This window comes from Motacilla alba, chromosome 6 (genome assembly GCF_015832195.1).
Source record: "Motacilla alba alba isolate MOTALB_02 chromosome 6, Motacilla_alba_V1.0_pri, whole genome shotgun sequence".
Taxonomy (NCBI): domain Eukaryota; kingdom Metazoa; phylum Chordata; class Aves; order Passeriformes; family Motacillidae; genus Motacilla; species Motacilla alba.
Genome location: NC_052021.1, coordinates 1,172,823 through 1,199,618, shown reverse-complemented (window position 1 = coordinate 1,199,618; position 26,796 = coordinate 1,172,823). Strand labels below are relative to the sequence as shown.

At 42.1% G+C, this 26,796-nt stretch overlaps 2 protein-coding genes across 12 annotated transcripts in view; one reads left to right on the top strand and one right to left on the bottom strand.

Annotated features, from left to right (window-relative positions):
- The window catches only part of LRRTM3 (leucine rich repeat transmembrane neuronal 3), an 87,530-nt gene extending 63,624 nt beyond the window's left edge, over nucleotides 1-23,906 (bottom strand). For 3 of the 4 annotated variants that reach the window (XM_038140214.1, XM_038140216.1, XM_038140217.1), the window contains exon 1: nucleotides 13,360-15,247. In XM_038140214.1, the coding sequence (XP_037996142.1) occupies nucleotides 13,360-14,940 (1,581 nt within the window). In that variant the 5' untranslated portion in view covers nucleotides 14,941-15,247. The other variant, XM_038140215.1, reaches the window with a different exon arrangement.
- Nucleotides 1-26,796, top strand: part of CTNNA3 (catenin alpha 3) — a 421,074-nt gene that overhangs the window by 174,853 nt on the left and 219,425 nt on the right. The gene's annotated exons all lie outside the window — the stretch shown is intronic.

The following is a 26,796-nucleotide window of genomic DNA, read 5'->3' as shown; positions in this document are numbered from 1 at the left end:
GAAACACCCTCATGACTTTATGGTAACCATACCCTCAAAGTCCTCAGGCAAATGGGTTCTCACTAAGCTTTGTCCTGAGATTTTGTGGCACACTTACCCTTTGGTAGGTGTTTTTGTCTTGAGTGTCAGCTTTTGTTGTGAGTTTCAGTGGAGCAGTCTGAGTCAAAGAAAAGGGGACCATGAAGGCTTTTTAACAGCAATAGGGTTTTCAGCTGGGTTCATATGGGTGGTAGAAACAAAGATATGAATGTGTTGTCCTGGCCGTCCCTCCAGCCTTGATTCATCTTGTCCATTGACAAGAAATTCAGGGTTTGGAAGACAGTCAGGTGTTGTCTACTCAGTGTGACTTCTTAGTGAACTGGCCACTCTCAATCCAGGAGGTATTTCTTTGTTACAAAAGCAGAAAGCATCTCTGGTGCATTTACTTCGACTCGAGAAAAAAATTGTTAAATCCCCTGAAATAAAGTTTGCATTAGAGCTGGGAGAAATGACATGGGGACTCAGGAGAAGTTCTTCCAACTTATGCTAAACATTTGCTGCTTTGCTGTATTTTACTCCAGTGTCAACTTTGCAGCCCTGAAGGCTGCAAGCCTTAAACTAAACTCCTGAAATTATAAAAGCATAAAATAAAGTGAAGGTTAATGGTCACTGGCTTCTTTCCCATGGGCTCTGCAAGCTTTGATGTGTGGAACACTATCAGAATAGGAAGGCATAAGGCAGTTATATATTGTTGTTCTTGCAGTCAGTGTTAGTACTGTCAAGCAAAACAACACTTGCTAAAAAACAACATACTCGCACTGACACTTATCCTGGGAAAGCTGCTCCTGGAGACCTTAGGACAAGCACTGCTGTGTCCATTACACACTCTTAAACAGAGTGAAACTAGCAGAAGGGGCATGAGCCGCGATTCTTCACTGACCTGTGCTGCTTCAGGGGCATATTAAGAGTGTAAAGTTGTTTGCTGAGGTTAAAGGTGTTTGCTGAGGTTATCAGGCTGCCCTCAACTCCCTTTCAGTAGGATTCTGACAGTCCCCTTTTGCAAGAGGAGCTCCAATGAATTTGCCCATTGGAAAGAAAAATATTACTTTAGTCAACAGCTTCTTTTCAGTATTTGGGGAGGAGGCTCATTGGAAAGGTAATGGAAAGCAGATGAGACCTAAGGTGTAACCTTTTTCAGAAGGATGCAGGAGTTATCAGCTTGCTGGAGACTTCCAGTACTGCTTGGAAAAGAAGCACAGGCCAACCTGGTGAAGGTGTTTGACTAGAGCTTTTGAGTTAGGGGTATGAATCAGAGAACCATAGAATGGGTTGGGTTGGAAAGGCCTAGAAGACCATTTCTTTCCACCCCCCTGCCATGGCACCTTCCACTGAGCCAGGCTGCTCACAGCCCTGTCCAACCTGACCTTGAAATAGAGGATTATTTTAGAGTGCTGCCAGAAATTATCTGGGGGAGTGACCAACTGCTCCAAAATGGGAAGGAACTGACTCAGACACAGTCAGAGCTGAAACTGAACTGAGGGGGATTAAGTTTCAGGTGTCTGTCCACATGTTTTGTCATTATTGGCTGAATGAGCTTTGTAATTATCACAGCAATTTTTATGAGGTGTAACAGAAATAGGGAGGAGCTGTGTTTTCAGGTAATTTTGACTGGTTGACTTTGAGGCATTCCTTTATTCGAGGCTGTTTTTCCAAACAGTTTAATGCCAGCACATCTTCAGAGATTTGCAAACCCCCTCTTTCTCTCACTGGCATCAGCATGCTGCACCACTGCAGTGTGTTAGCAAATGCTACATAGCAGGTGGATTTCCACAGAATTTCAGTCCTGCTCCATCTACTGCCTGGCACAGGTTTCCATCAGCTCCTGCACTTCTCTTCAAAGCTGTTAATTAATTCAGTACAATTGGACATACAGATTTATGCTGGAAAGAACATGTGACAGTTTCTGTGTTTTCTTTATGTTGGGGATGCAGAGAAGTGGAAGAGGAGACATTAAATTGTGTAAAATAGTTATTAAATTGTAAGAAGGTGCAGGTAAGGGGCATAGGCTACAGATACTCAGAAAAAATCTCTACCAAAAATAGTGTTTTATTTGAAACCTTTTAAAAAGGGGAAGACTCCTTGATCTAGGGTGTAGATTGTAAATCTTTGATTAAATCCTGAAACAGCCCTGTTAAATAGACACGAAGTGTTCTGTGGTACTGAGGAAAGGGATCAGGGGTTATCCAGCTGCAGCTCTCAGAGCCTGTTAAAAGCATGCATTTTAATGAACCCATCAGCCCAGGAGTGCTGGCTATACCCTGCAGCATCCCTGCCTGCCTGCAGAACTGTCCCATCCATACACAGAGCACTTCTATTTGCTCAGGCCTTTTCAAGTACATTTAAAAAAAAAAAATGGGAGAGAGAATGATTAATAATTAAGCTAGCGTGGAATTAATCTTGGGCAAATCTGCTTCCTTTTTGCAGTGTAAGGAGGTGTCTTGACTGCCATATCCATATATTGACCCAATAAAGCACTGATACCAAAAATTCAATTCTCTGTAGCTAATCAGCATCCTGTTACAGCAGGGCCATCATTTGAGATGGCTTTTGTTTTCTCATGCATACTAATTTTTGAACATTATGTTAATTTTTGCTCAAAGTTGATGGGATAGGGTTCCTGCAGAGGATACAAATATTCCAGACTGCTTTACTTTTTTTTTTTTTTTTCATTGTGTTTGAGCATGAATCACTTTTCTGTACCTCACTTTATTTACTTGATCAATGAGTCTTCTCTACTGGGGGAAGCAATTTAAAACTCTTGTGAAAATGTCTCTAACATTTCTTTGTTCCTGGAAGCTCACTTGCTGCTGGAGCTGAAGTTGTAAATAAGGCTTTACAGGGGCACAACTTGGTAGAAATTCAGGGGCATCTGGTACATTTAAATGTAGCTCTTGAATTTTCTTCTTCTTTCTGTGAAATAGCTAATCAAGAGAGGAGAGGAGCTCAGACTGAAGGAAAGAAAGGGACTAGAATGGGGGAGAGAAATCTAATTAAGAAATCAAATAATGATATTTTTCCTTTCAGTGAGAACTAAGCCTGATCTAGGGGTTTTCTGCAATTGGGAATTTCCCTTAATAACCCTCCTTAAGGTTACAGGCACAGACAGGAAGTCCTGTAGTCTCTGAAAAGGATGAAAATTCATAAATCCTGATGTTACTAAATTGAAATTAAGTTTGCAAGTTTTGGATAACAGGGATATGTTCCTTTAATGCTCATGTTCTCCCCCATCCTGCTGTAGTACATCCACAGTTCTGTAAATCTCTTTCCAGTGCTCTTCTGAGCTAGTTCTAATAGGGGATCTATCAAAATTCATTACAAAAATACATAAGCCCAGGCATGCTGTGCAGTCAGCCATTAGTGTTCATACTGTTTGATGAATTAAAATGCCAGAAAGTTAAGCTAAGATACCATTCTGACAGTATGCCCTGCTTCAGGATAGGGGCTGCTCCTCTTCTGGGAGCCTCTGGCTTAGGGAAGGAGGGCACCCATCCCTCTTGCAGGTGTCTGTCAAGCCCCACTTACGTACAGGAGCACCTCTGTAAGCAAACAAGATTATTTTGGTATCTTTCTCTGCGGATACTGGGGTGTTGACATAATGTGGGACACTTCCAGAATATGCACTGGGTGGAAGTAATGAGTACTTGTAATAAATTCTCATTACAGAGTCTGCAGGAGCATTTTCTTTAATTTTCTTTTCATCATCTCATTAACGACTTAGAGCCATTAACAGCTAAAAGTGCTGAGTAAGGATTTACATTTAATTTAAGTCCTCTGTTCTTAGCTGACAAAATGTATTTTACACACTTGATGGATGTAATTAGTGTGATGAGGCTTTAAAAGAAATTGGCTTGGTTAAATTTAGAATTTGCCATGTCAGTTTATACATGAAGCCAAAGCATACATATCAGTAGTTCCATGGCTTTAGAAAAATGCATTCTATAATATTTCTGATATATAGATGTTTTTAATTTATGATACCGATACAGTCCAAATCCAACATGCTTTCACAGTGCAATCCATTATGTTACAATTTCAAATCCTCTTCTCCTGTCTTGCACATCAGAACTTACCCTAATGTGCTATGGCTACAGACCAGCTGTCCTTTGGATAGCAAGGAATTGTGCATAGCTGCCTAAGTTCCTGTGCTTTACTAAACTGTCATAAAAGCAAACCTCCATGGAAACTGCTGGACTTCAGTACCTGCAAACTGAGGGCAGCTGCACTGCCCTCACAGCCCCTTTTCTCTGCAGTGCTGCTGCTTTCTGCTCAGCCTGACTCAGTGCTCAGCATTCCCATGTGCAATGTTTTTTTTCCCCTCATACCTGCTGTACTTGTTGTTCGCTCGCTAGAAAAATGAAACTCTTGTTTGTGCTGCCAGCAGCAGCAGGGATGGGTAGAAGGTGTTGTCCAGTGTGCTTGGAGTAAATCTGTTCTTTAATGAAGGATGAGTTTCTGTCTGGTAATTGAGCTTCTGAACTCATGTCATAATATTGCTGGGTTTTGCTGCAGGCCTGCATTTTGTTACGGTAGTGTAACCTGGGAACTGTTGTTGAAGATAAAGTAGAGACAACTAAACACTGAGTCCCCAAAGCAGAGAGCCTGTTTGAGCTAGGTACAAGTAGCCTTAGGAGGAGTTCCAGAGATGGGATTCCATGCCTGCCTGGAGGGATCCTGTGTTGGAAGGAGGATGGTGAGGGTATCACACTGTGAGTCACAGCCCTGGGAGCACATGGGATGAATGTCCCAATTGGAAAGGGCTGTGATGTGCACAGTGCACGTGTCTGGGTGGCTCAGGGTGTTTCAGAGAAGCTGGGTGCTCTGGAGCAGAGCAGGATGAAGCTGACTGCTCTGAGGATATGACTCATATCACAGATGGCTGCAAGGCAATGCTGCCATCTGAGTGTGTCAGATTACAAGAAATAGTGCACTGCTCTATCTCAACAAAACTCTGATGTGCTGGAATGGTTATTTGATGTTACTCTTTATTTGAAGAGGAAAAGATGATCCTTTTCTCATACTTTGACTAAGTGTTTTTGTATAAGATTACTGTTGATAGTTATTAGTGAGACATTGGGAATAAACTCTCCTGGCTAAAAAAAGCCAGACTTGAGAATCTCTAGCTGTTTTTCAAAGTGAACCATAGCTGATTATTTTCTGAGGTGAGTTCATTGTAACTGTGTGCCAGGAATTAGTGCCAGTCCTTTTTGCAGTAGGTCAGAAGGCAGTTCCCCAGGGAACAACATTCTTTTTCAACGTGCAGCCCTTCCAGTGTTACTGAGGTGGGTCTGCCCCATCTGCACCTCACTGAGGTACAGCTGCTCCCTTTCCCTTGCAAGAGGATTTGCCAAAATCTCTGGGGAGGTAACTTTTTAGAGTAGCTTCATGGAGCTGGCCAGAGCACTTTGTGACCCTTGAGTCTTGTTCAAATGTCCAGTTCTGGGGAGAAATGGAGAGGAGGTAATGTTTCATAACAAAGGTTAAGTGCTCGACTGGTGCAACAGATGGGTGAGATTTGGGTGTCTAAATTCCCCTTTGCAGGTTTGAAAACCTTTGCTACAGTCTGTTTTAAAATAAACAGGATAATCTATAGGAGACTGAAAGAAGAGTTACAGCACATAATTAAGATGAAGTCTGAAGTGTTTTGCTGTTTGACTCCAGTCTGCCTTTTGTAAACTATGTTCCCTTTCTCTTCTTTTATCACCTGCAGCTTTTGCACAACTCACCACAGGCCAAATAGATGCTTCTGCAATGCTAAATAATGCATTTTAACAAATTAAATCAAGACAGTGGGTATGCTAGAATATACATTATGAAGTCTGTATTTTTGGAACAAGGAATGTTCTGATGGTTGTGTTTTCAGTGGATTTGTATTTCTAATCTGTTACTATTGCTTATTATCTACCCTGGGGTGTTCAGTGTTCCCAGCTCCTCCATCTACAGCTGTTTGTGAACCCCAGGGCAGCGCAGGGAGCAGCCACCAGGGCACCTGGCATGCCCAGCTTTCACTGGGGGTCCTGGCTTGTACCTTTCAATGTTTGGGGCAGCATTTCTCCCAACACAGAGCTGAACCGGGAAGGGGATGATGATCTCATTACATTAGTTTGGAGTCTATTTGTGAGCTTTGCAGCCTTTAGGGAATTGGAAAATATGAATGCCCAAAAAATCAGAACCGTGAGTTCTACAGTGCCAACTGCTGTGGACACTAGGTAAAGCACTGGCATTCACACATTCAGTAAGTTGTTCCTGACCATAAAGGGCACATGTAAGAGCCAACAGCACAACCTAGGATTTGCCATGAAGATCAAAATAAACACCAGGAGGATGATCAGCTAGAATAATGTACATGTCACCTGTGAGCTGTATCTCACCATTTCTGCAGCTGTTGGAAATAATCACGTCAGAAACAACCAGCTCAGTCCCACAGCTTTGGAAAGAATGTCTTACATTATAGGAAGGTATTTTCTTCCTTTCATTTAGTAAGGTATGAAAGAAAAGAGAAGTTTTTTGTTTGATGTCTAAATATGCCCAGAACCTGACAGTAGCAACTTAAAAAAAACCAACCAAATGTTTAAAATACTTCCAAGAGATGCAGAAATGCTTCTTTTATTTATTTGACATTCAAATTTTATCTATCTATCTATCTATCTATCTATCTATCTATCTATCTATCTGTCTGTCTGTCTGTCTGTCTGTCTGTCTATCTCTCTATCATTTTGTATCGTTTACTTCCAGTGTTTTACATTCTGGAAAAGCTGAGTGACCCTTCCTGACTTTTTACTAGTGCTGTAAGCCTCATGCAGTCCTTTCCCTGGCTTTTTTTCTGTTTTCCATCTCTCAGCATAATTATGGACATGAAGAGAGGTGCCCATGAAAATGCAGTGTTTCCTTATCAGTACACCATGCTAGGGATAGAGTGCCAGTATAACCCTTGGCAAATACCGGGGGTACTGCTGGATTTCAGTGAGAATAACTAATGAAGGCTGAGTTCATGGTGGCAGCTTCTGCAGGCTGCTGCCACTGTCACTGCAGTCAGGTTTGCTTTCTTCTGGCATTAAGGAATTAGGGTCCTGAGAGGCTGACCTAGCTAGGTTTGTTATTTGGGGAGGAAACAGATTTGCACACAGAACTGAGCAGGTGATTGCCTCTCAGTGGTGTAGGGAAGCACTGAACCTTGTAATGCATTTCTGTCCTGGTTTGGGGGGTAGGTAGGTGAATAATTAAGATATTTTGTTTGTCATGTGTCCCTGTATTATATTAGTAGACTTTGGCTGTCACAAAATGTTGGGAAAATTAGCAAGGTTAAAGTGTAATTATGAAGCCATAGATGGTGTCAGTGCTGGTGTTAGAAAATTCAGCCTTTAGGCAGCAGTGCAAACTGTGATGCGTGGGCAGTGTGCTGGTCATGAACACGGGAAGGGAATGGCTTTAGTGGTTAAGAGGACATGTGAGGGGTTTTTGGAGGACTTTTTGTCAAGATTACACCTCCAGTCAATCAGTTGCTTTTTGGCAAGCAAAAGAGTTTGTGGGAAACATTAACAAATAGTAAGTAAAGAATGAAATATCTTGTTTTGTAAAGAGTTTAGTTGATTTTAGTGATGAAGAATCTTAAACTTGTGAGTTTTCACATGAATAGCTAATATTTCCTGTAACAACATCAGTAGGTCATTAAGCTCTTTAGGAAGAAGTTAATAAATAGGAATTAACTAGCCTTTTGCCCTTTCTCAGTTAACAATGCTTATTCTTACATTACAATGCCAGTGCTGTGGTCATTATGGTGTAACAGCGTGAGCAAGACAAGACTTGCAGGGAGATGTGATTTCTGTGATGGATTGGTTGAATAAAAAGATAGTGCCTACTTGCAAATCTTTTTTCATTCTTGCTTTTATGATGTTTGTGCTCGTTCCAAATGAGATTTGCAGGTTCTCTGGTAGGTAAAATGTTGGCCATCAGCTCACAGCTAATTGTCCCAGAGGGTCTTGGATAAAACCCTTTTTATTCTGTTATGACCTCCTGTTGAGCTCTGTCACATTTCACTGCTTGTGTGCCCTGCTGTGTTCTGTTGGTGATGATGCCAGGGAAGAGTTGGGCTGTAACCCTGAGAATCACACCACAATCAAAAGTTTTGTCCTACTGTGATGATACCCACTCTCAAAAGCCTTGCTAGGAATGAAAAGCAAAGCACTGGAGCATGGACTGATAGGTGACCTCCCAGTGCACCTGAAGCCATCAGAAGTTAGAATTACAACTGTATTTCCTCCAGTGTGGAGGGAAATGAGTTCCTCTGCACCTTTTTAGGGGCAGTGAAGTCTGAATCTTATCAACAGAGCTGTAATCCTGACTTCATTGTCTTCTCTCCCTCGCTGTGGTTTAGGATCATAGCAAGAACATTGGCTCAGTTACTGAGATCTAGTGTAGTTACAGCAAGATGTTCCAGAGGTTTTGCCCAAACAAATATGCTGCATATTCATGTCATATTTCCCACTGTATGACTTTGCTATTGTTTGTGAATTTGATCTTGCATAATCTGCTTCTTGTCTCTTTGGACATTGTGTGTTTCTGAGAGGAAGTTCTTACTTTGGCTTGTTCCCAGGTATTGAATTGCCCTTCTTTTTATGTCTAATAGTATCTTTCTCTTATTATTATAAAAAAATAATTTTGTTTTAGTCTTCTGTTGTTAGGAGACTGAATGAGTTGTTTGTGGCCTCAGTTTATTTTCTAGTCTATTAAAGTGGTGTTTTCTAAATAATAAGTTTTAAACCAGTGGCCACAAACTTGTTTGAGCTCCTTGTATACTCCTTGCCTTTTTCTGGCAGTAGTGACTTCCACACTGGATAGACCATTTCCTCTTTCATCTATTCTTTTGTTTTCTCCATGTATTCACTACATGCAGGTTGTGGCTGCTGTACACAGATCCACTTGAGTACTCACTGTGCTGCAAGGGTTTGATGCTTCTCCTGTGTGACAGAGAAGGATGCAAAGGGAAGAGCCAAACACATCTCTGTGGGAATTGATTTATGCAGGAGATACCTGTGATTAAACTCCCTACCCACTGGATGTCACTATTGTTCCACAGAAATTCATCCATGGAATATTTATCTAGCATTGCAGGCTGACAGCAAAGACCATTTGCTTGCAGCAAACTGAAGATTTCTAATTGTATTTGCAGACATATTATACATTTATGTTCATTTTGCAATTGAATTTTATAGGAAGGTTCACCATTTTATAGTAATAAGAAAAGAGAGCTTTGCCAAACCTTCAGCTGTGATGGCTCTGGAGGTGCAGATAGTGAGTCATGAAAACCAGCCAGCAGAGAAGCTTGCAGTCATTATACTCAAGCCACTTGTTCTCATTATTATTCTCTTACTCTGCAGTTGCTGGAGGTGATCTCAACATAGTGAATGAGCATTACCAGTCTCCTCAAATTTGCTTAGTACAGTAGTTATTTTATTTTCCCAAAGATGTGCATTCTGTGTGGTGTGTTATTCTGTAATGGCACTTGAATATTCCACGAGCTGGGTCTCAGAGAAGCCAAGCAGTCCCCTGGCAAGGGGGAGATCTGGGTGCAAGGCGCTGGGTTGCGCTCCCAGTACTCAGCCTCTGTGTGATCCAGCAAACTACCTCAAATCTCTCATGTCTGTTTGCCATGGTCTCTCTGTGTCTCACAGAGAAAGTCCTGACTGCCTTTAACATTTTTGGGGTGCTACAATAAAATGAAGCAGTCTGGTGATTCCATCTAACATTTGTCTCAACATTGTCTAAATACACGTAGATGCCAACCCAGTGAAAATGACACTGGGCATGGAAGAATCCTGCACTCCGTCTGCAGCTTGAAAAGCCCTGGTCTTCAGCGGTAGCCCCAGAACACCACACGTGTCCCAGGAAAAGGAATAGTAAATGACTACAAATCCCAAAAATGTACAGGAAAAAAAATTACAAACATCTTCAAGACTCATTGCTGCTCTCCTAAAATTCGAATATGTAGGTGGTATCAGCTCCCTTAAAGAGGAGCCAAGTCATTGGAGGCATTTGGTGACATCTCCTTCCTCATCTTAGTGCCTAAAAGGCTTGTGTGAAGGCTGACAGGTTTGTGAGAGCCATGATAGCTGCTGTGGCTCTTTGACATCCTCTGAGGATTGCTTGGCATCACCCCAGTGAGGTTTTAAGAATTTTCTGAGAGACTGGCACCAAACTGTCCAAAAGCCAAGACAAAGTGGGGTCAAGATTTTAGATACTGGAGAGGAGCAAAGGAGAAATTTCTTTGCTGGAACCTTTGAGGCTTCAGCACCTCATTTGTATTCAGGAGAGGGGCAGCCTTTCACGGGCACTAAAAGTTGCTCAGCTAAGACCAAGTCATTCCCACAAGATTATTAGAATTTGTGTCTCTGGTGGCCTTGCCACCCAAACCAAGTCATTTCTGGAGTGTTTCATTTGACAGTGGTGAGGCTCAGTTTAGCTGAGTTCATGTGGGTTTTGCCCACATGAAAACATGGAGTTCATAATGTGTTTTAAGGGGCTGTGGAGCTGGTTCAAAATGTTTTCTGAGCCATAGGCACTAGAGTGGGATGTAAAACCTTGGCTCACAGGACTTGGGCTGTGCACAAGGTTGAGAGAGTTACACTGGGTGTGTTTTGTGTGTGGTCAGCCAGTGGCTGCACTGTCAATGACAATGGCAGCAATCACACACTGACCCACATGTGTTTGGAGATACCTGCAGCTGGAGTTCTGAGGCTGGGAGTGAATTGGCTGATCTGAGCATGTCTGTGCATGAATGCAGGTGCTGGACTTCTACTGCATTTTTGTTACCCATCCATGATTAATGGCAGACTGGTCTAATTTTCTTTTTCATGCCTATAATTGATTATTCAAAGGGAGCTAGTGATGGTTTTACAGGTATCACTTTCTGAAGGAGGTTGTGGATTGGTTCTTTCTGAGTAATGTTTAGAACAAGGCATTAAAGAAACACAAAGCATAATAAGCCCAACTCAATTATAGACAACTCTCACAATTTTAGAAGATGTATTGAATGTTTTTGAATAATAAAATTCTTAAGTAATAGTATGAAGTTATTTTCTGATTGCAGTTAGCAGTCCTAAAATGAAATACAGAATCTTAATTTTATTTTTATGTGTATTTATATTTGTACACACACACACACACATATAACAGACACGTGTGTGTGTATGTCTGTATGTATGTATATATGAACATGCATATGCTTTGGGGCAAATCTCTTGTGTTTTGCCTGTGCCTAATGTTAGTCACCACTGCAGAGATGAAAGCCTCTGAAGTACAGGGATGGTTCTTAACATGAAGTTTATAGCAAACTCTAATGCTTCAGTACAGAGATAACCAAGACGTGCTGGTAGGAAACTGAATCCCGTAGTAGCTCAGATAATTAAATGTGTATTGAGTTTTTAATAGCAGCTTCCAAGGTACAACTGAGGTGCAGCTCTGCTGTGCTGCTGAAGTGTCTCGAGCACTTGCACTGTTAATGGTGTGGGGTCCTGGCACTCAGGAAAATGGGGTCTCTCTTGCAGGGCTCAGTACAGCTCCAGCTTCCACCCTCAGCTATTTCCTCACTACAGCCCTTGAAAAGGAGAATGGTTTAATTCCGTGAAAAAAACCCAGCCCAAACCCTTTCAACTATATTAGTTCTTTCAAGAGATGTTTCTAGCTTTGTTTTCATTGCATTGAGCATGTTTCAAGGTGATTGACTGTGATTGGGTTTGTTCAGTAACAATTCAGGAGAACCTTCTGTTAAGGTTTTGTTTTTTCTAATCTGCTGCAGTGAAACTGCCTTGTAGAAATATTCCTTCCCAAGTGATTGAAGATGTGTAGTTTACAAGGCCAGATCAAGTTGCAAAATGGAGATAATTAAATTACTGACTTCTATAAAGGTGCTGCTATATTATTTCATACCCTCCCTTCCTGATAATCAAAATAAGAGATATGATTTATTTGCAAATATGGGGGAGATCATATTGTTCTGCAGCCAACAAAATACATGATTTTGGGAGAAGGAAGGCAAGGAATAGCTGGGTATCTGTATTTTGCCCACAACCACTGGTGTGTGAGTAGACATTAAAGCTGAGTATCTCAATTCTGTAATGTCATTAGGGTTTTGGTAAGAGAGGAAAATGATTCTTCACTGATTTGTGTAAAAGGATTTTTGGGTGTATGCCTCTCACATCAGTGAGTAACCAGTTTTCTCTGAAAGCTCTCTGCAGCTGTAGTATGTCTAAAATGCACAGTGTTTGGCATTTTAAGTGATGAAGCTTTATTTAGTTATTAGAGGGACGCTGTGCAAAACATAACACACAACCTTAGCAAGCCTAGCCCAGCCAATAAACAGAAGCAGAAGAAAATGATGGATTTTAATGGTTTCCTCAGCTACATAAATGCCTTTGACAGTCCTGAAAAGAGAATTCCTAATGAGAGCTGAAACAAATGTGTGCAGGAAGTGGTCTTGCTTTTGCTGCTGCACATTGGAGTTCCTCTAATTGCATCAATAAGGAATTTCTGCTCCTCATCTAATGAATGCCTTTTGACTATTTTCTGAAAGGCAACTGGATGTAGGGATAAACACTGGCACCTTTTGTATGAAGTCACATAAACAGGTTTCAATTGCTAGCTATTGGCCCTAGAAACACTGTGGTATAATGCAGTACAGTAATACCACTCTACCTTTTCATTTTTAATTTTTTATTAAGTCTAGGTTTCCCTCTGCTTTGCCTCTGGTGTGATACTTAAGGGTGGTTTTTAGTCTCTCTTGTGTTGGGCAGCAATCAGGCATTTTTTCAGAGCTGTTCCTGCACCATCTCTATCCTCAGACAACTTAGAATTCATATGATACTACAGTACCTGGATCTTTACTTTGTTCTGGGCTCAAAAAGTGAGTTTTAGAGCAAGGATTCGATTTGGGGAGGCAGAGGGGGATACCCTGAGTTTGATTTTATTTTCATTGTTGTCATTTTTCTCCCTAAACAGAGGCACAGTTGGTGCAGGTGCAGTGCATTACTTTTGAAAGAAATTTTCTATTTAAAAACAAGAGAGACTTTAATGAGATCAGTAGAGGGTTTGTACAATAGGTATTGTATTAAACCAGAGCTCAGGCTTCACATTGATTGCGGTATTTAAATTTCAATGAGTTGATTATGTATGAGAGTAAAATGACCAGTATTATGAATGTACAAAAAAGGGACATGGAAGAGCTGTGCCAGAAAAGTGAGAAAAACGTTCCCTTTATAGTCCCTAGAGTTCAATAAAGCACCACTATTTCCCAGCTTTAAAAAGCTCTTTTATCACAATGGTTCATACCTCGCATTCCCTGGAGCCTGATTTGTTATACGTGCAGGGTCCTGTTCCATTCAGCAGCATCTCACTGGTCTCAGTGTTGGTAGGTTTGTAATCTACATAAAATTCCTGTGTGCTTGGAGTCATTTGCTTCAGCGACTGTCTTTTCTTTTTCCTGTGCCGTCGCATGAGAGAGCGCTGCTGCAGCTGCTTCATGCTGGCAGGGTAGCGCTTCCATGACACATAGATCACCAGCAGGATCACCAGCACCGACAGGAAGAGAGCCACGCTGCCTGCTATGATTTTATGGAAGGAGATGTGTTCTGTGTCGTGCTCGGGCTCAGAGCTGGCCTCGGTGGCTCCCATGGTTGGGGGCAGAGGGGGCTTGCTGTCGTGTTTAGGCCTGGTGAGTTTTGGTTTAAATGTTGGCTTTGGGAGAGCTCGTGCTAGTTCAAACCTTTCCGTGGTACTCTTGCCACAGATGCTGTAGTTTTTCACTGCATCAATAACATTCACCCCTTGCAGCTCTTTGGGGCTGGCACAAATAATTGTATTTTCCCTCAGCCCTTTAAAACTTTTAAGCCAGTTTACCAGAGAGCAAATGTTTCTGCTGCATTCCCATATATTCCCGGCAAGGCTGATGTCATTGAGAGATATCCAAGAATCCAAAATTTCTTGACCAATAAATGTGAGCTTGTTTGAATCCAGGTTGAGGCGCTGTAAATTGGGCACACACTGAAAAACACTAGGTCCACTGAAAGCTTCTATTTCATTGCCAGATAAATCAAGTCTTTGTAATGAGCTCCAGGTCCAAGACATAGTTTGTCCTATCACACTGATTTTATTCCACTGTAAATAAAGGTTTTGAAGGCTGACTAGCCTTGGAAAAAGTGCCAGGTTGAGCTTAGAAAATTGATTGTGCTCCAGATGAAGCTCTTTCAGTCTGATCATACCTGCAAAGACATTCCTTGCTAAACTCCGGATGCGATTATAACCCAGGTCCAACAGTTCAAGGTTCCTGCAATCTTGAAATATTCGAACAGGGATGGTTCTTAGGGAATTGGACCGCAAATGTAAACTCAGCAGCTTCCTTAAGCCCCTGAACTGTTCAGATCCCAGAGACTGCAGCTGATTGTATGACAGATCCAAATTCCGGAGATTTGTCACAGGTCTGAAGGTATTATTAAGAAAATAGGAGATTCTGTTGGAACTCAAGATCAACTCTTTTAGTCTGCGTATTCCACTGAAAGCATTTTCGTCAATATTGCTGATGTGGTTATGGTCTAAATAGAGCCAGGTGAGTTGATTAAGACCTTTAAATTGATTGTATTTTAGTTTTTGGAGGCTGTTATATCGAAGGGACAAACCTAAACAACCAGCAGATATACTTGAGGGAATCTCCTGCAATTTCTGAGATTCACAATATACCATTTTGCCTTCACACCTACAGCCCTTAGGGCATCCTCGTTCAGCAGAAGAAAGCATTGTCAGTAATACAGTAGGGGCTATTACCAGAGCTACAGCTGATCCGCTCAGTAGCCTAATTACATTGAAACCTGGAAATAAAAACAACTTAGAAAAGTTATCCCCCCACACATCAGTCATTTTTTTTCAATCATGCTAAAATCTTTTACTTCAGCAATCATTTACAAAGCCCTAGCTTGACTCGACTACTTTTCACATTGGGGTTTTTTTTTAAACTCAGCTTTTTTTTTTCTTTTTTTTTTTTTTTTTTTTTTTTGTTTAAGAATACCTCGATATAACTACTGACAAATAGTTGGGTAAAAGGTGTAACCCCTAAGCCATTTACGTATAATAACAAATCACATCAAGGTAAGTTTATGTTTATGGAGTAATTAAAGCACAGGCTATGCAGTAACTATGAACTGTAAATTAAAAAGGTAACATGAAAAACATACCCATCCTTTGTGTTGTTCAAAGGTCGTCCTTAGGTCTTTTGTTTTTTGCTTAGTGTGCCACAAGCATGGCAGCCCCTGTCAGCTGCACTGTAGTGAGTCAGGGCTCGCTGACACCCAGGAAGAAAAATTGGACCCTTTGGGAGATGGACCGATTTTGGAACATTATTCTTTGCCAGCCGTGCAGAACACTCCAAGAATAAATCAATCCCAACACAGCATTCGCAGCAAAATGTCAAATTCTTCCTAGGTAATAGGATCTTCATGGATATTACGGTTTTGCATCTTTCTAGTTAGGAACCTGGCTTTTAAACCGTTGTTTCATGGGCGAGCGTGTTGCTCGGCGCTGCCCGCGGCGCTCAGCTCCGGGCGCTGCCGCCCCCGTCCTCCATGGGCCCGCGGCTCGCTGCCGGCCGGGCGCGCCAGCTGCGGGGAGCCCGGCCCGGGACGCGGCTCCGGCGCTGCCGCGCTCGCATGCCGAGAGCTCCGGCCGACTGGGGCGGGCTGGCGCCGGGCGCAGCCTTATGTAAAGCTGCCCCCAGCGGCAGCGGCACCGCGGGCATGTGCAGTGCCTGCCTTCGCTTGCAAATGAGCGAGCTCTCCCGGGAGAGCGGGCGCCGCTCGCTGCGCAGTGGGCAGCTCCGTGTGCGCTGCCGAGGGGCGCCGGACTGCCCCGACCCTCTCTGCGTGCCCGTCAGTGCTGCCCTGCATCCCTGAGCTTAAGAGCTCAGCGGCAGCCGCTGAGACTTTCGTCTTAAGGGCTGACGTGACGTTTGTAGGACCTAGATACAAATTTTTGGTTGGAAGAATTTTTTTTTTCTTATTGCATTAGATGTGTTCACATAACCTTTTTGTACCCACTCACTATTTTTCAGTGAACTATCAGACCCCTCAGTGTGTCTCTTATCAAGTGCTTTAGAGTGGACTCTATTTTTTACAACGTGAAAAATGTTTTTGGGGCTGACATTTTCAATTTTTGCTTTTTTTCTTCTCTGTTAAAAGGCTCAGTGCCAGGAGGTTAGAAGAGAGTACCGTGCTCATTTATTTCCCAAATTGCTGTCACTTTGTTCCACAATACTAACACTTCAACCACAGGCTTCCAGAGCCTTTACAACACTGCGGCTATGCAGCTTGGTGTGGTACCTTAACGAGGTGAATTGTTTTTACTGTTGTTCAGGACATGGACAGGATTTTATGTCAAGGTACAGTAATGCTGAGCTTTTTATATGTGTGATGCTCTACAGTCGTCAAATACCACCAAGAGAGCCACCTTGTCTTTCCTTAGTTTTCCCTTCCTCCCTGCGTGCTGTGGGGAAAGAACACATGCTCTGATCTGGGCAGAGCAAGGGTAAGATGGTGTTACAGCAAATCCAACATGCTGGCAGCCTTCCTTCACTGCGAAATATGTGATCACAGATGATGGTGGGCAAGAGGAAAATCCTGTCTCTTTTTCGTGCAAGAATGGGCAGGGGGCTGGAAAGAATTGTACTGCTCCTTGGAAGAGGAGTGCAGAGCGCAGTCCTCAAATGCACCCAGACACTGCTGAGGACCGCTTTGCCTTTCTGGGAGAGAATGCTTACCCTTGGAATAATGTGCTCTGGCTTTTCCATAATTATTCACTGCTGTGAGAATAGAATAACTTAAAATGAGGTGAAACCTAAAATTTTCCAGGCATTAAAATGCCACCTTTGCTAGTATTTAGGCTGTGAATGACCTCAGGTCTACAGTAATCCCACAAGTATTAATGCACCAAAGCAGAGCTCCCAAATGAGGAGTGCAGTCATTCCTGGCTAACACCCACTAACATCTTTCATGTCAGAAATGTATTCCTGCGTCATGGCACATTCTGTGAGAATTCTTCTCTTTGGGGTAGATTGGTAGAGAAGGAAAGGGTTAATTGCTCCATTAATCCCTGTCAGCTCACCATCTCCCGTGCTCTGCTGCAGCTTGTTTGGGGCTCTGCAGTCTGGTCTGTAGGGTGGAGGAGCAGTGACAAACTGCAGAGTGCAGTGGGAACTGAGCTCTTCTGCTGACAGCAGTGTCAAGTGCCAGTCTGGTGTCCTGGTATAGGCTTTCCATCACTGCCCTGGGGTGTCTCTGTTCTTGATGGATCAGGAAGAAGATGGTTCAGACCTTCGGTAAGTCAATTTGTCTTTTGGAACTGCTGCTCTTCCTCTGTTGACAGTAGATGTCTGTGAGAGGTAAACTCTTTATTGAAATGACTCTTTTAGGTTCCTGAACTTAAATGGGCTGAAATTAGGTTTGTCTCCTCACCTGGTTCAAACACAGCATGTAAAATTTCCAACAACATCCAGATCCTTTCTCCTGAAGAATTGGTGCAACTTAGTGTACAGCTGGCACTCAGCCTTCTTCCCAAACTTTGCCTGTTCTCTGGGTTTTCCTTTTTTGTTTCCCTCCCTCCTCCACCTTGGTTATGGAGTTAACAAATAAGTTCTTGGCCACCATGAGTCAGCAGAGCTTCAGCAGCTTTCCTAGGGTTTAATAATTGCCAATATACTGGACTAATAAGAGGGAACAGCCACTCTTTACTAAGAGTTATTTTCATTTTTCTGAAAGGGGTGAGACATCAAGATATTAACAGAGAGAGCATCAAATCTATGTTAATGGATTGCCAAATTGAATTTTCTTTACCGAGATCCTTTTTGAATTACACAAGCAGGAAAAGTGCCAGAGTTTTTTAAGATTACATTTCTGTATCTTTATACAGCAGAATAAGTTCTTCTCCAATTGTGGAAATAAAGCTCCCAGTATGAAACAAATCCCAGTATGAAACATTTCTTATAAAATTTTCGGCCAATCTGGCCATATAAACTATGAAACATGGAGAATTAGGTTAAAGCTGTATTTTACATAAGAGGATGCCTTTGCCTTGTATCAGCTGCACCTTGTCTATCAGTGCACCCCCACGGGGTAACCATTCAACTCAAGGAACTGGGAAACGAGACCTCGAGGCCCAGGTAGTTGGCATCTCTTATGGGTAAGCTGTGGAGAGCTTCCATTAGAACTAATCCCATAACTCCTGAGTGCCCAAACCCAGGAGTTTGCTGCTGCCTGGCGTGATTTTAGCTTGTGCTCTCTGCAGGACAGTTGCTGTAGGCTCACCTCTGTATCACTGCCAGGCCGCCCTGCCTCCTGTCCAGTCCTGGAGCAGCAGTTCCCAGGCAGGAGCAGGAGCCAGAAGGTGCAAGTGACAAGTGACTGAAGTCCCGGTGACTTCATTCTGACTGAACATTAGTGCTCAGGAACAACATTATTCCATCTGCCTGAGAGAAAAGTATTTTAGCCTATTCTGCAAAGAAAAACCTCTTAAGAAAAATATTTTATTTATTGGTGTAGTCTTGAACACAAAGTTCAAGTCTGTGTTTTGGGGTTTCAGCCCTGAACATAAACTGAGATACCACAGAACCTGAGATGCTTGTAAGTCTTGAGTTTTATGACTCCATGACCACTCTTAATTTTTCCCTGGGCTTTTTCTGAGGGGAAAATGGCATAGATCAGAAAATACATGACCAATGTGTCACTAGATATGTTTTAACATCCAGATGAAAAGAGATGTGTTGGGCAGAGCCTGTGATGAACACATAGTTTTCTTTGTCTACACAACAGAGAAATTCAAAGTTGTCTGGAAATTATGCCCTATGCTAAGGTAGTGGTAGTCCAGATTTTTCTCTTGGTGCTAAATTTTCAGTAGATTTTTTTATCTGGGTATTCTTCTAGATTGATTTCACTGCTATCTGATTTTGCACTAATTTGCTTCAGTTTCATTTCATGTTTTGTTTTGGGTTTTCTTACGTGGTTAAATTATAGTGTGTTTTCTTTTTCCATTCATTCTGGCTGAGTTCTGTGCATTTAGATACAACTTCCCTGTGGAAAGCTTAGTATGAACTGCAGCCAAAATAGTAAATTGTGAAAGAAAAGGCGGCATTCACTGTGAAAGCCTGTTCCTCCACAGAGCTGGTTTGTAATTGAAACTCTGCACAGAGAAAAGAGGAATCAGCAAATCATGAATTTTTTAGGATTATGAGAAGGCACCTGTAATAGCCAGGTACATCTGTGTGCTAAGTACATTTGAAAAGGGGGGAAGGGTGAGAGAATGATCAGGCATCAGTAGAACGGGAGTGAGGGGGCAGGGAAGTGATGTAAACTTCCCAGAGTGTAAGAAACCAGGTGCTAGTGGGATTCCATGCAAATCAATCAAAAGCCTTTCCCTGTTCTGTCATATGGTTCACCTTAGCCTTCCTAAGTGTTCCATGCTTACTCTTTAAAATCCATTTAATGATGATGTTACAGAGAAGAAAAAAGAAAAAAAATTGAAAGGTTTCTGTTACTCCCGTGAGAAGTACATTCAGGAATGCAGTCTGAGCTTTTCTAGACACAGGGCATTATGTTCCTAGTGCACAAACTTTGGAATTCAGACTAGACCAGAATACGGCCTTTTTCTGCTCACATACAGAGCTCTCGGTCTGGGAGTGCCTTTATGTGTGAATCACACGTCCCTGTGGGGACCTGTAGTTTGCAAGTGCCACGCTGTGTTCTTTTTGGGTTTATGAAGTGACACCGTGTGTCGTTCCCTTGCCTTTATTCCCCTATAAAGGAGCCTGGAGTCAGCTGGGTTAGCAGTAGTAGCTTGCTCTAAATGGTACTGTGGTGTGCTATCACTGTATCGTTAGGAGAGATAGGTCTAATAAAATGTGTCTGCAATTTTTGAGCCAGTGATTAAATGAACCTGCTGTTCCATGAGGATCAGATTAGAGCTGGGGGCGTGTAACTCCCAGGGTAAATATCAGAGCGTGGGATGGCACAGGGAAACTCAGGATGCAGCGCTGGCTGAAGGCAGACATAAGGAGAGGGAAGTGTGAGAAAGCCAGGTTCAAGGAACATGCAGGCGGGGGAAATGGAGGCAACAGAAAACGTTCTGAAGAAATAGGGAAAGAGGATTGAGACTGGAGAGGATCTCATCCCTGGAGTTGAACTACACTGCCCTAAAGGACTGTGGTGGTCAATGGTAGGTGAGGGACATGGATAAATTAAAATACTCTCTTGCCCTTCTGCTAGGAAGTATTATTTTGCAAGGTCTCCCTCACCTCTGTGAGGGTGAAAGGATCCCGTATTACACTCACCAAGAAGCTGAAGTGTAGGAGCCATGCTCCACTCTGGGAGTCAGTGTGCCCTGTAATGTGGGATGGCTTGCAGAGGACACCAGGGACTCATCTGTCAGTGTGTGTGCCCAGCGGGTCCCTCAGGCCTGGGCACAGGGCCCCTCGGGCTTACTGCTTCCCTCATGCACAGTTACACACTGTGGGATAAGGAAGCTTTTCCAGTTGGGCACTTCTGCTTAAGTCTTACTATTGTGGACAGGTCACAGGGGCCTCTGTGCTGTGCTGGGGGAGGAGAGGCTGCACACAAACCTTTGTTCACAGCATCCACGGCCTGGATGTTTTGTGACAAGTCAAAAGTCCTTTAGCCTTAATGAGGCACTGGACGAGTAACTGTTCCCAGGCTGGCTTTTTGTCCTGTGATTTTGAAGCTGTTTGAGGGTGAAAGGAATGAGGGACTTGTCTTTACAAACTATGGGTCTGCTGGTAGATAGAACTAGCAGTGAGAGATAAAAGAGCTGGCCAATGGCTCTAGTATTCCACTGAAATCTTCCAGGGAGGAGGAAAGGGGCGTTGGGCACTCGCTTCACAGGCAGGGGGAACACGGCGGCTGTGCGGGGAGCGGAGCAGTTCGGTTGGTTTCTAGGGGTGGATTTGTCCTGCTGAGGGTCTCGGTGCTGCTGCGGAGCTCTCCTTGCTGCCCGTCTGACTGGGGCTCCACTTACTCGTAAGTATCTTCACTTACGAGAGAGGAATAGTGGCATGTAATTATTCTATAAGCTTATCAGCATAATAGATCATTTGCTTGACTTTTTGTCTGACACTAGTTATATTCAAACATACACCCTTTCCATCAGTTAAGCTGTCTGTTCCTTTTTGGAATTCCAGCACAGGTTATTCTGTATCTGTATTGTTATGGGAATAATTAATTTTGATTCCTTTTTTTGAGCTTGAGTGGCCAAATAGCAGAATTCCATGTGAGGACAGTGTAGTTGTCAAACACAGAAATACAGACTTCTATTTAAAAGGCAGAATTCTCTTGTATCTGTGGTTAACAAGTTTGCCAATAGCTGTTCACTTACAGAACCTTTCTAATGTTACAAGAGTACCATTTTGAAAATGACTGCAAATTTGCTATTACCTTTAATTTTCAATATAAAAATCGCAACTGGCATATTTTTAGCTTCTTGAAACAAAAAGTATATGTAGTATTTCTTAGGATCTGACCTGAATTAGTAGAAAATGTTTGTTGGTGTACTTCATAGTCTTACTGCTCTTCAGCATAAACAGGCATACAAGGGGCAGGAGGGCAGAGTAGAATGATTTCATCTGAGTTGTTGAAATATTCTAAAATATTTTCCAATCTCTCCTTTCACTTGCTTATGCATGAAAAACTCCACAGAGAAAAAAGCATTCCAGCTTTCCTCTGTTAGGACTTCTGCCTGGACTTCAGTGCCGTGTTCTGAGGCTGTGATTTCCATCCTGAGACAGAGTGATGTGTTATTAGACAGCATTAGTAACATTTTGAAAGAAAACTAAACATGACAGTTGAGCAGATTTGCAACTGAAAGAGGAAAACATGAACAAAGTTAAGAGGCATGTAATTGTGCTCATTCCTACCGTGACTAGCATAGGAATGATTTATTCCAAGTGGCTGCAGTTGCATGCTTAGTCACTTCCTTCCCTGGCTTCAGCCTAATGCTGTTTTCTGTCATTTTCGTGCAAAAAGAAGCTTGTTCTTTTTTGCATCAAAAGTTTGAGATTTTTTAGCTTTTAGTAATTCAGTTAAGTCTTTTTCAATTAAGCAAGCTGTGGCAGCTTGTAGATATTCCAGCTTTGGTAGCCTGTGTTCCTGAGAAGGCTCAGAATGTTAATTATGGTGACAGTCTGAGTTAACCAGCCTGTAATCAATCAGCTGCTTAGGCATGGGTCACTCATCCATGCCAGTAATGGTGGACTAGAACTTTATGATTTTAAAGAAAATAAAAACCACGCAGGTATGTTTTAACTGTTCATTGTGTATTTGCCATCCTTCTTTGTCTTTTGCTATTGGGGTGTCTGGCAGACAGAGCTCTGAAGAAACGACATGTGATTTAAATGACCAATTAGCTCATCTTCTTATGTCTACCCCAGACAATTGTCTTAAATTAAATGTGATTAATAACAAAAAAGCCCAAAAAACCCCCATACAACCAAACCCCAGCATGTCTGCGTGTTTTAAAAAAAGTGCAACAGAGTTCCATGTAATTAATTCATTTTAAAAAATAATTCTGGGTTCCTGCATATTTATTTTGGGTTCTGTGACAATGTACTCTACTGTTTATTAAAACTAAGTGTCTTTCAGCCAATGGACAGGACAGCAAACATATGACAAGCCAACTCAAAATGACTCAATATATTTGTAAAACAGTAAATGTCTGCAAGCTGCTAATTGCTGAAAGGTCGAGGAGAGGAAGCTGACATAAAGAGAAGAATTGGAGTTTTCGCTCTTACTTGTCATTCTTTCAAGAATATATAGGCATGTTGTATTTTTGTATTTTGTAAATCCTTCTACCCAGCATTCTTTATCTCCTAAGTAGGTAAGAGGCTTAAAAGCACCTTTTCCTCTTGTAGCTGAGTTGCATACAGTAGTGGCTAGAAAGCTAGAAATGCTGCAGTTGATAACCAGCTAGAGACTGTGGCCAGCCCATGTGGTGGAGACACAGGAGAGCTGAGCCTGAGCTGAGCTTCGTTTTGTGTCCCTGGGTGGTAACAGGAACTGAGAGGAATCAGAAACACTCGCAAACACGGACTCGGACTTGGTTTTAAATCTGTTCTGACTCCAGGCAGACGGAAAGCAGGGGCACCTCCATCCACGTGCTCTTACAGGAAACCTCTTCTGTCACAGACAGGTGACGGGAAGATCTTCTGTGTGTGTCATAGGGAAATGGAGTGGCTGCTTGCTTTGGTCTTCCAGCATGTGTTTGTGTCATCATTTAGTTGTGATTTAGACAGATTGACCAGGTTGAAATGCAGAGCAGGAATAGTCATGTGCCAATATAGTGAACACAACAAAAATGCTTCCTGTGGCCATTTCTGCTGCTCTGGGTTGAGCAGTTTCCTGTGTTTCTTTGTAAGTCTGTAAACTTCTAAGAAATGAATGTGCTTTATTCTATCAATGCAGGACTAAAAAAACCCTAAATCTTAAAATAACTGTGTACAAATCTAATATACAGAGTGGCTCTAAATAGAGTGCTGCTACAATGTTATTTAGTTTGAAATTCATAATAAAACTAGGAAAGAAGAAATTTTAAGGGAAAGCCAAATATACCTTTGTTTTTTTTCTTTGCATCGCCAGTTTTTCTTTGCATTGCAGTTGTACAATTTAGTTCATACTATGACAATTGAACCCCACAGTACAGTTCTTGAGGGACTTCTAAAGTGGTGTGCCCTGGTGCTGTTCGAGTGCATAAAGAGTTCACACGGGGTGTTTAGTAAAAGCTGAAAGACATAAAAATCTCGTGTTTCAGTGTAAAAGCCATAAAGTAACTAATGGGTTGTAGGAAAAGGAAAAACCAAGCTGTCTCTTATGGAGATCTTCGCCGTTTCCTTTAAAATACCCAGGACTTGCTGCTCTGAGACAGAAAGCTGGAAGAGATCCAGTGCTGTTATCTGACACAGCAATTTCAATGTTCTTCTCAGTGTGATTTAAAGTCAAGTAGAAGTAAGCTTGGAATTGAGATATTTGTAAATGGATAAAAGTCTTCGAGTTGTATCAGAACACACAGCCTCACAGCATTTCCAAAAAGAAGACTGTAAATGTCCTTGAATGCATTTGCTCCTTATATAAATACCCTGATATTTGGAATTCTGTATCAGATACTTGCTGATCAAAAGATTAGTATTTTAAAGACAGTAATTAATATGTTCATATAAAGACCAGGATTTAATATTTCACCCTTCATAAACACAGAAACTTGAGAGAAAACAGTGGGTGCCAGCCTCTGTAACATTTGAGCTGCCAACTTTTTATTTTCGATAAAACAAAGTTTTACCCAAATCCAGCTTTAGAAGAAGTTTCCAACAACTGTTACTAGTGGGGTTATTCACGAAGTCCAAATCTGCTTGTGATGGTTTGAGTACCATTAGTGAGAACTGTAGCAGCCTCCTTCTGTCATTGCCCATTCCTAATGTGGTGGGAATTGCCGTAGTACTGAGCAACTTCAAACTTGGATCTTTTGCTTAAAACAGGTTGTTGTAAATTGCATCAGGGATGCTGATAACGAGAGAATTCCTACTCTTTGTAGGGTTTTTTTTAATCAAATGACTTAACTGCTGACAGAATTAATTATCATGTGAGTGTGGTTCAGTTGCAGAATTTCACAATGGGAGAGGATTCTCCATTGGTATATTTCTCTCTCCTTTTGAATATTAAATGTCAGCTCATATAATGAACTACTACAATATGTTACATGCAAAAATCAAGGGCTAGAGTGTTGCTGATCTTAACGATGTCAGAATTAGCCTCTTAAATGTTCAGCATCTAATTTGATAGGTGTGCCAGTGGCCTTTCTTCTGTTGCCATTCTTTTTCTCAGCTACTGGAAGTACTTTATGTTTTTGTTTTGTTTTCAAGCGCTTTTCTAGGACATTTGTATTCTTTGCTTAGGTTGTCACTTACCTGGTATATTTTACTTTAGGCGACTTGCAGCAAAAATATATGAAATGCTTTACATCCCACTGTGCCTAGAATGTATTTGAGAAAGAGTAAATGTTTTTAGTGCTTTACAAGTTTGCATCCTCTGCCATGTTTTGCTGCTGTTTGTCTTTTGCTTTCTGCACAATTTGCTTGGCGCCACGCGCTGCTGCCTTGTCAGAGGCTGGCTCCGAGTGTCGTGTGTGTTCGTGCTGCCTTATTTTACTTGCCACAGTTTAATGCAAAAGCAGCCAGCAGCAGCAGCAAAGGAATCTGCTCTGTTTCAGTTCCTATTCTTTCCATTGTTATCATTCAGGAAAGGCAGAAACCACATAGGAAAGCATTTATGAATTCATGAGAGTTTCTCATGTTCTCAGACACAAATGAATTTAAAAAACTATGGAGAGCTTTACACATCATTGTATGTAGAGATGCACTATTTCACCACTTTCCAGGAGTGCTGATGAACAGGAATAGCAGCGGGTTGGATAGGGATGTGTATGGCAGAGCAGCAGTGTCTTCCCGCACCTATGGATATGTCTGTCAGAGGACATTAGTAGGAACATACTGATCAAGTTTCATGGTTTAACAGAACACTTAATGGGCATATGTTTTGCTGATTTTTGTTCCTTATGGAATTAATTACTGTCTCTGCTTGTCTCTGATTTGTACTTTACATTATTAGAACAGAGGTCAGAGGTAAATCTTCCATCTAGTCACTGTTTGGGTAGGTTTACTCCTGATATTCAGGGTGATTATTCTATCATATTTTATACTGATTCCATTAATGCATTTTGAATTTGAGCATAATGATTCCCTAAAAGCTTGTGAGTATGCATTAGACACGCTTGTGTGTGCTGTAGGTAGTGTCTTTAGAGGACTGATAAAATCTGAAATGCAAATACTCTCTTTTCTTGGAGTCTAACACTATAGGAGTTGGTGTTGGCTTTGAAACAAAATGAATAAATGGGAACTCACTATAAAGTGCTGCTGCCTCTCCTGAGTTTTGGCATTACCTTTATTTAATGGAATAGGTTTTGACATCCATCAGGCAGCTGTACTGGCTTCTCATTCTCTTTACTTCCCCACGAAAGGGAATTATTTTATGTGATGAAAAAGCAGTATGACTCTTCTGTTGAATGCAGTCTGCTTGCTGAAGTCAGGAGCCATGAAAGCACCATACAGCTGAAATGTTCTTGGCTCTGGTATCACAAGGGGTGTATACTGTTTAGTCTACACATACTGGCATGAAAGGCATTCTTCCCTTGTAGGTAGTTATCCCTCATGCTGTTGAATGTCTTTGTGTAGGGTTAGGGAGACAGGCTCTAACATTGTGTCTCCAGTTTGCATCTCAGTGAGCTTGGAACTGCAGCAGGTAGTTTATGTGACGTTCCAAAGGGCAGCTTTTGTGTTCTGTTATTCTGGATTAATACTCCGTGGGGAAAGAAACTGAGATAGCCAGATTATCACCACCTTGTGGAAAGTCCCCCCGACACCGGTAAAACCCCTTTTGTGCAAGGCTCATTTCTGCCACACAGATGAGAATCCAGGATGGGCGTGTTTGACCTTCCTCAGCCCCCTCAGTCCCATGGTTAAAGGTCAGTCTGAGTCGTGCATGTTCACCCACATGGCACCGCTGTGTGAGTAGCTCGTGTGTGTGTATCCGTGTACTGGTACCACTTGCCAGGTACCAGCCTTCAGGTTCCTCACAGCCTCATGTGTTTTGAGGTGTTTTCTTTCTCCCTGCTATGTCT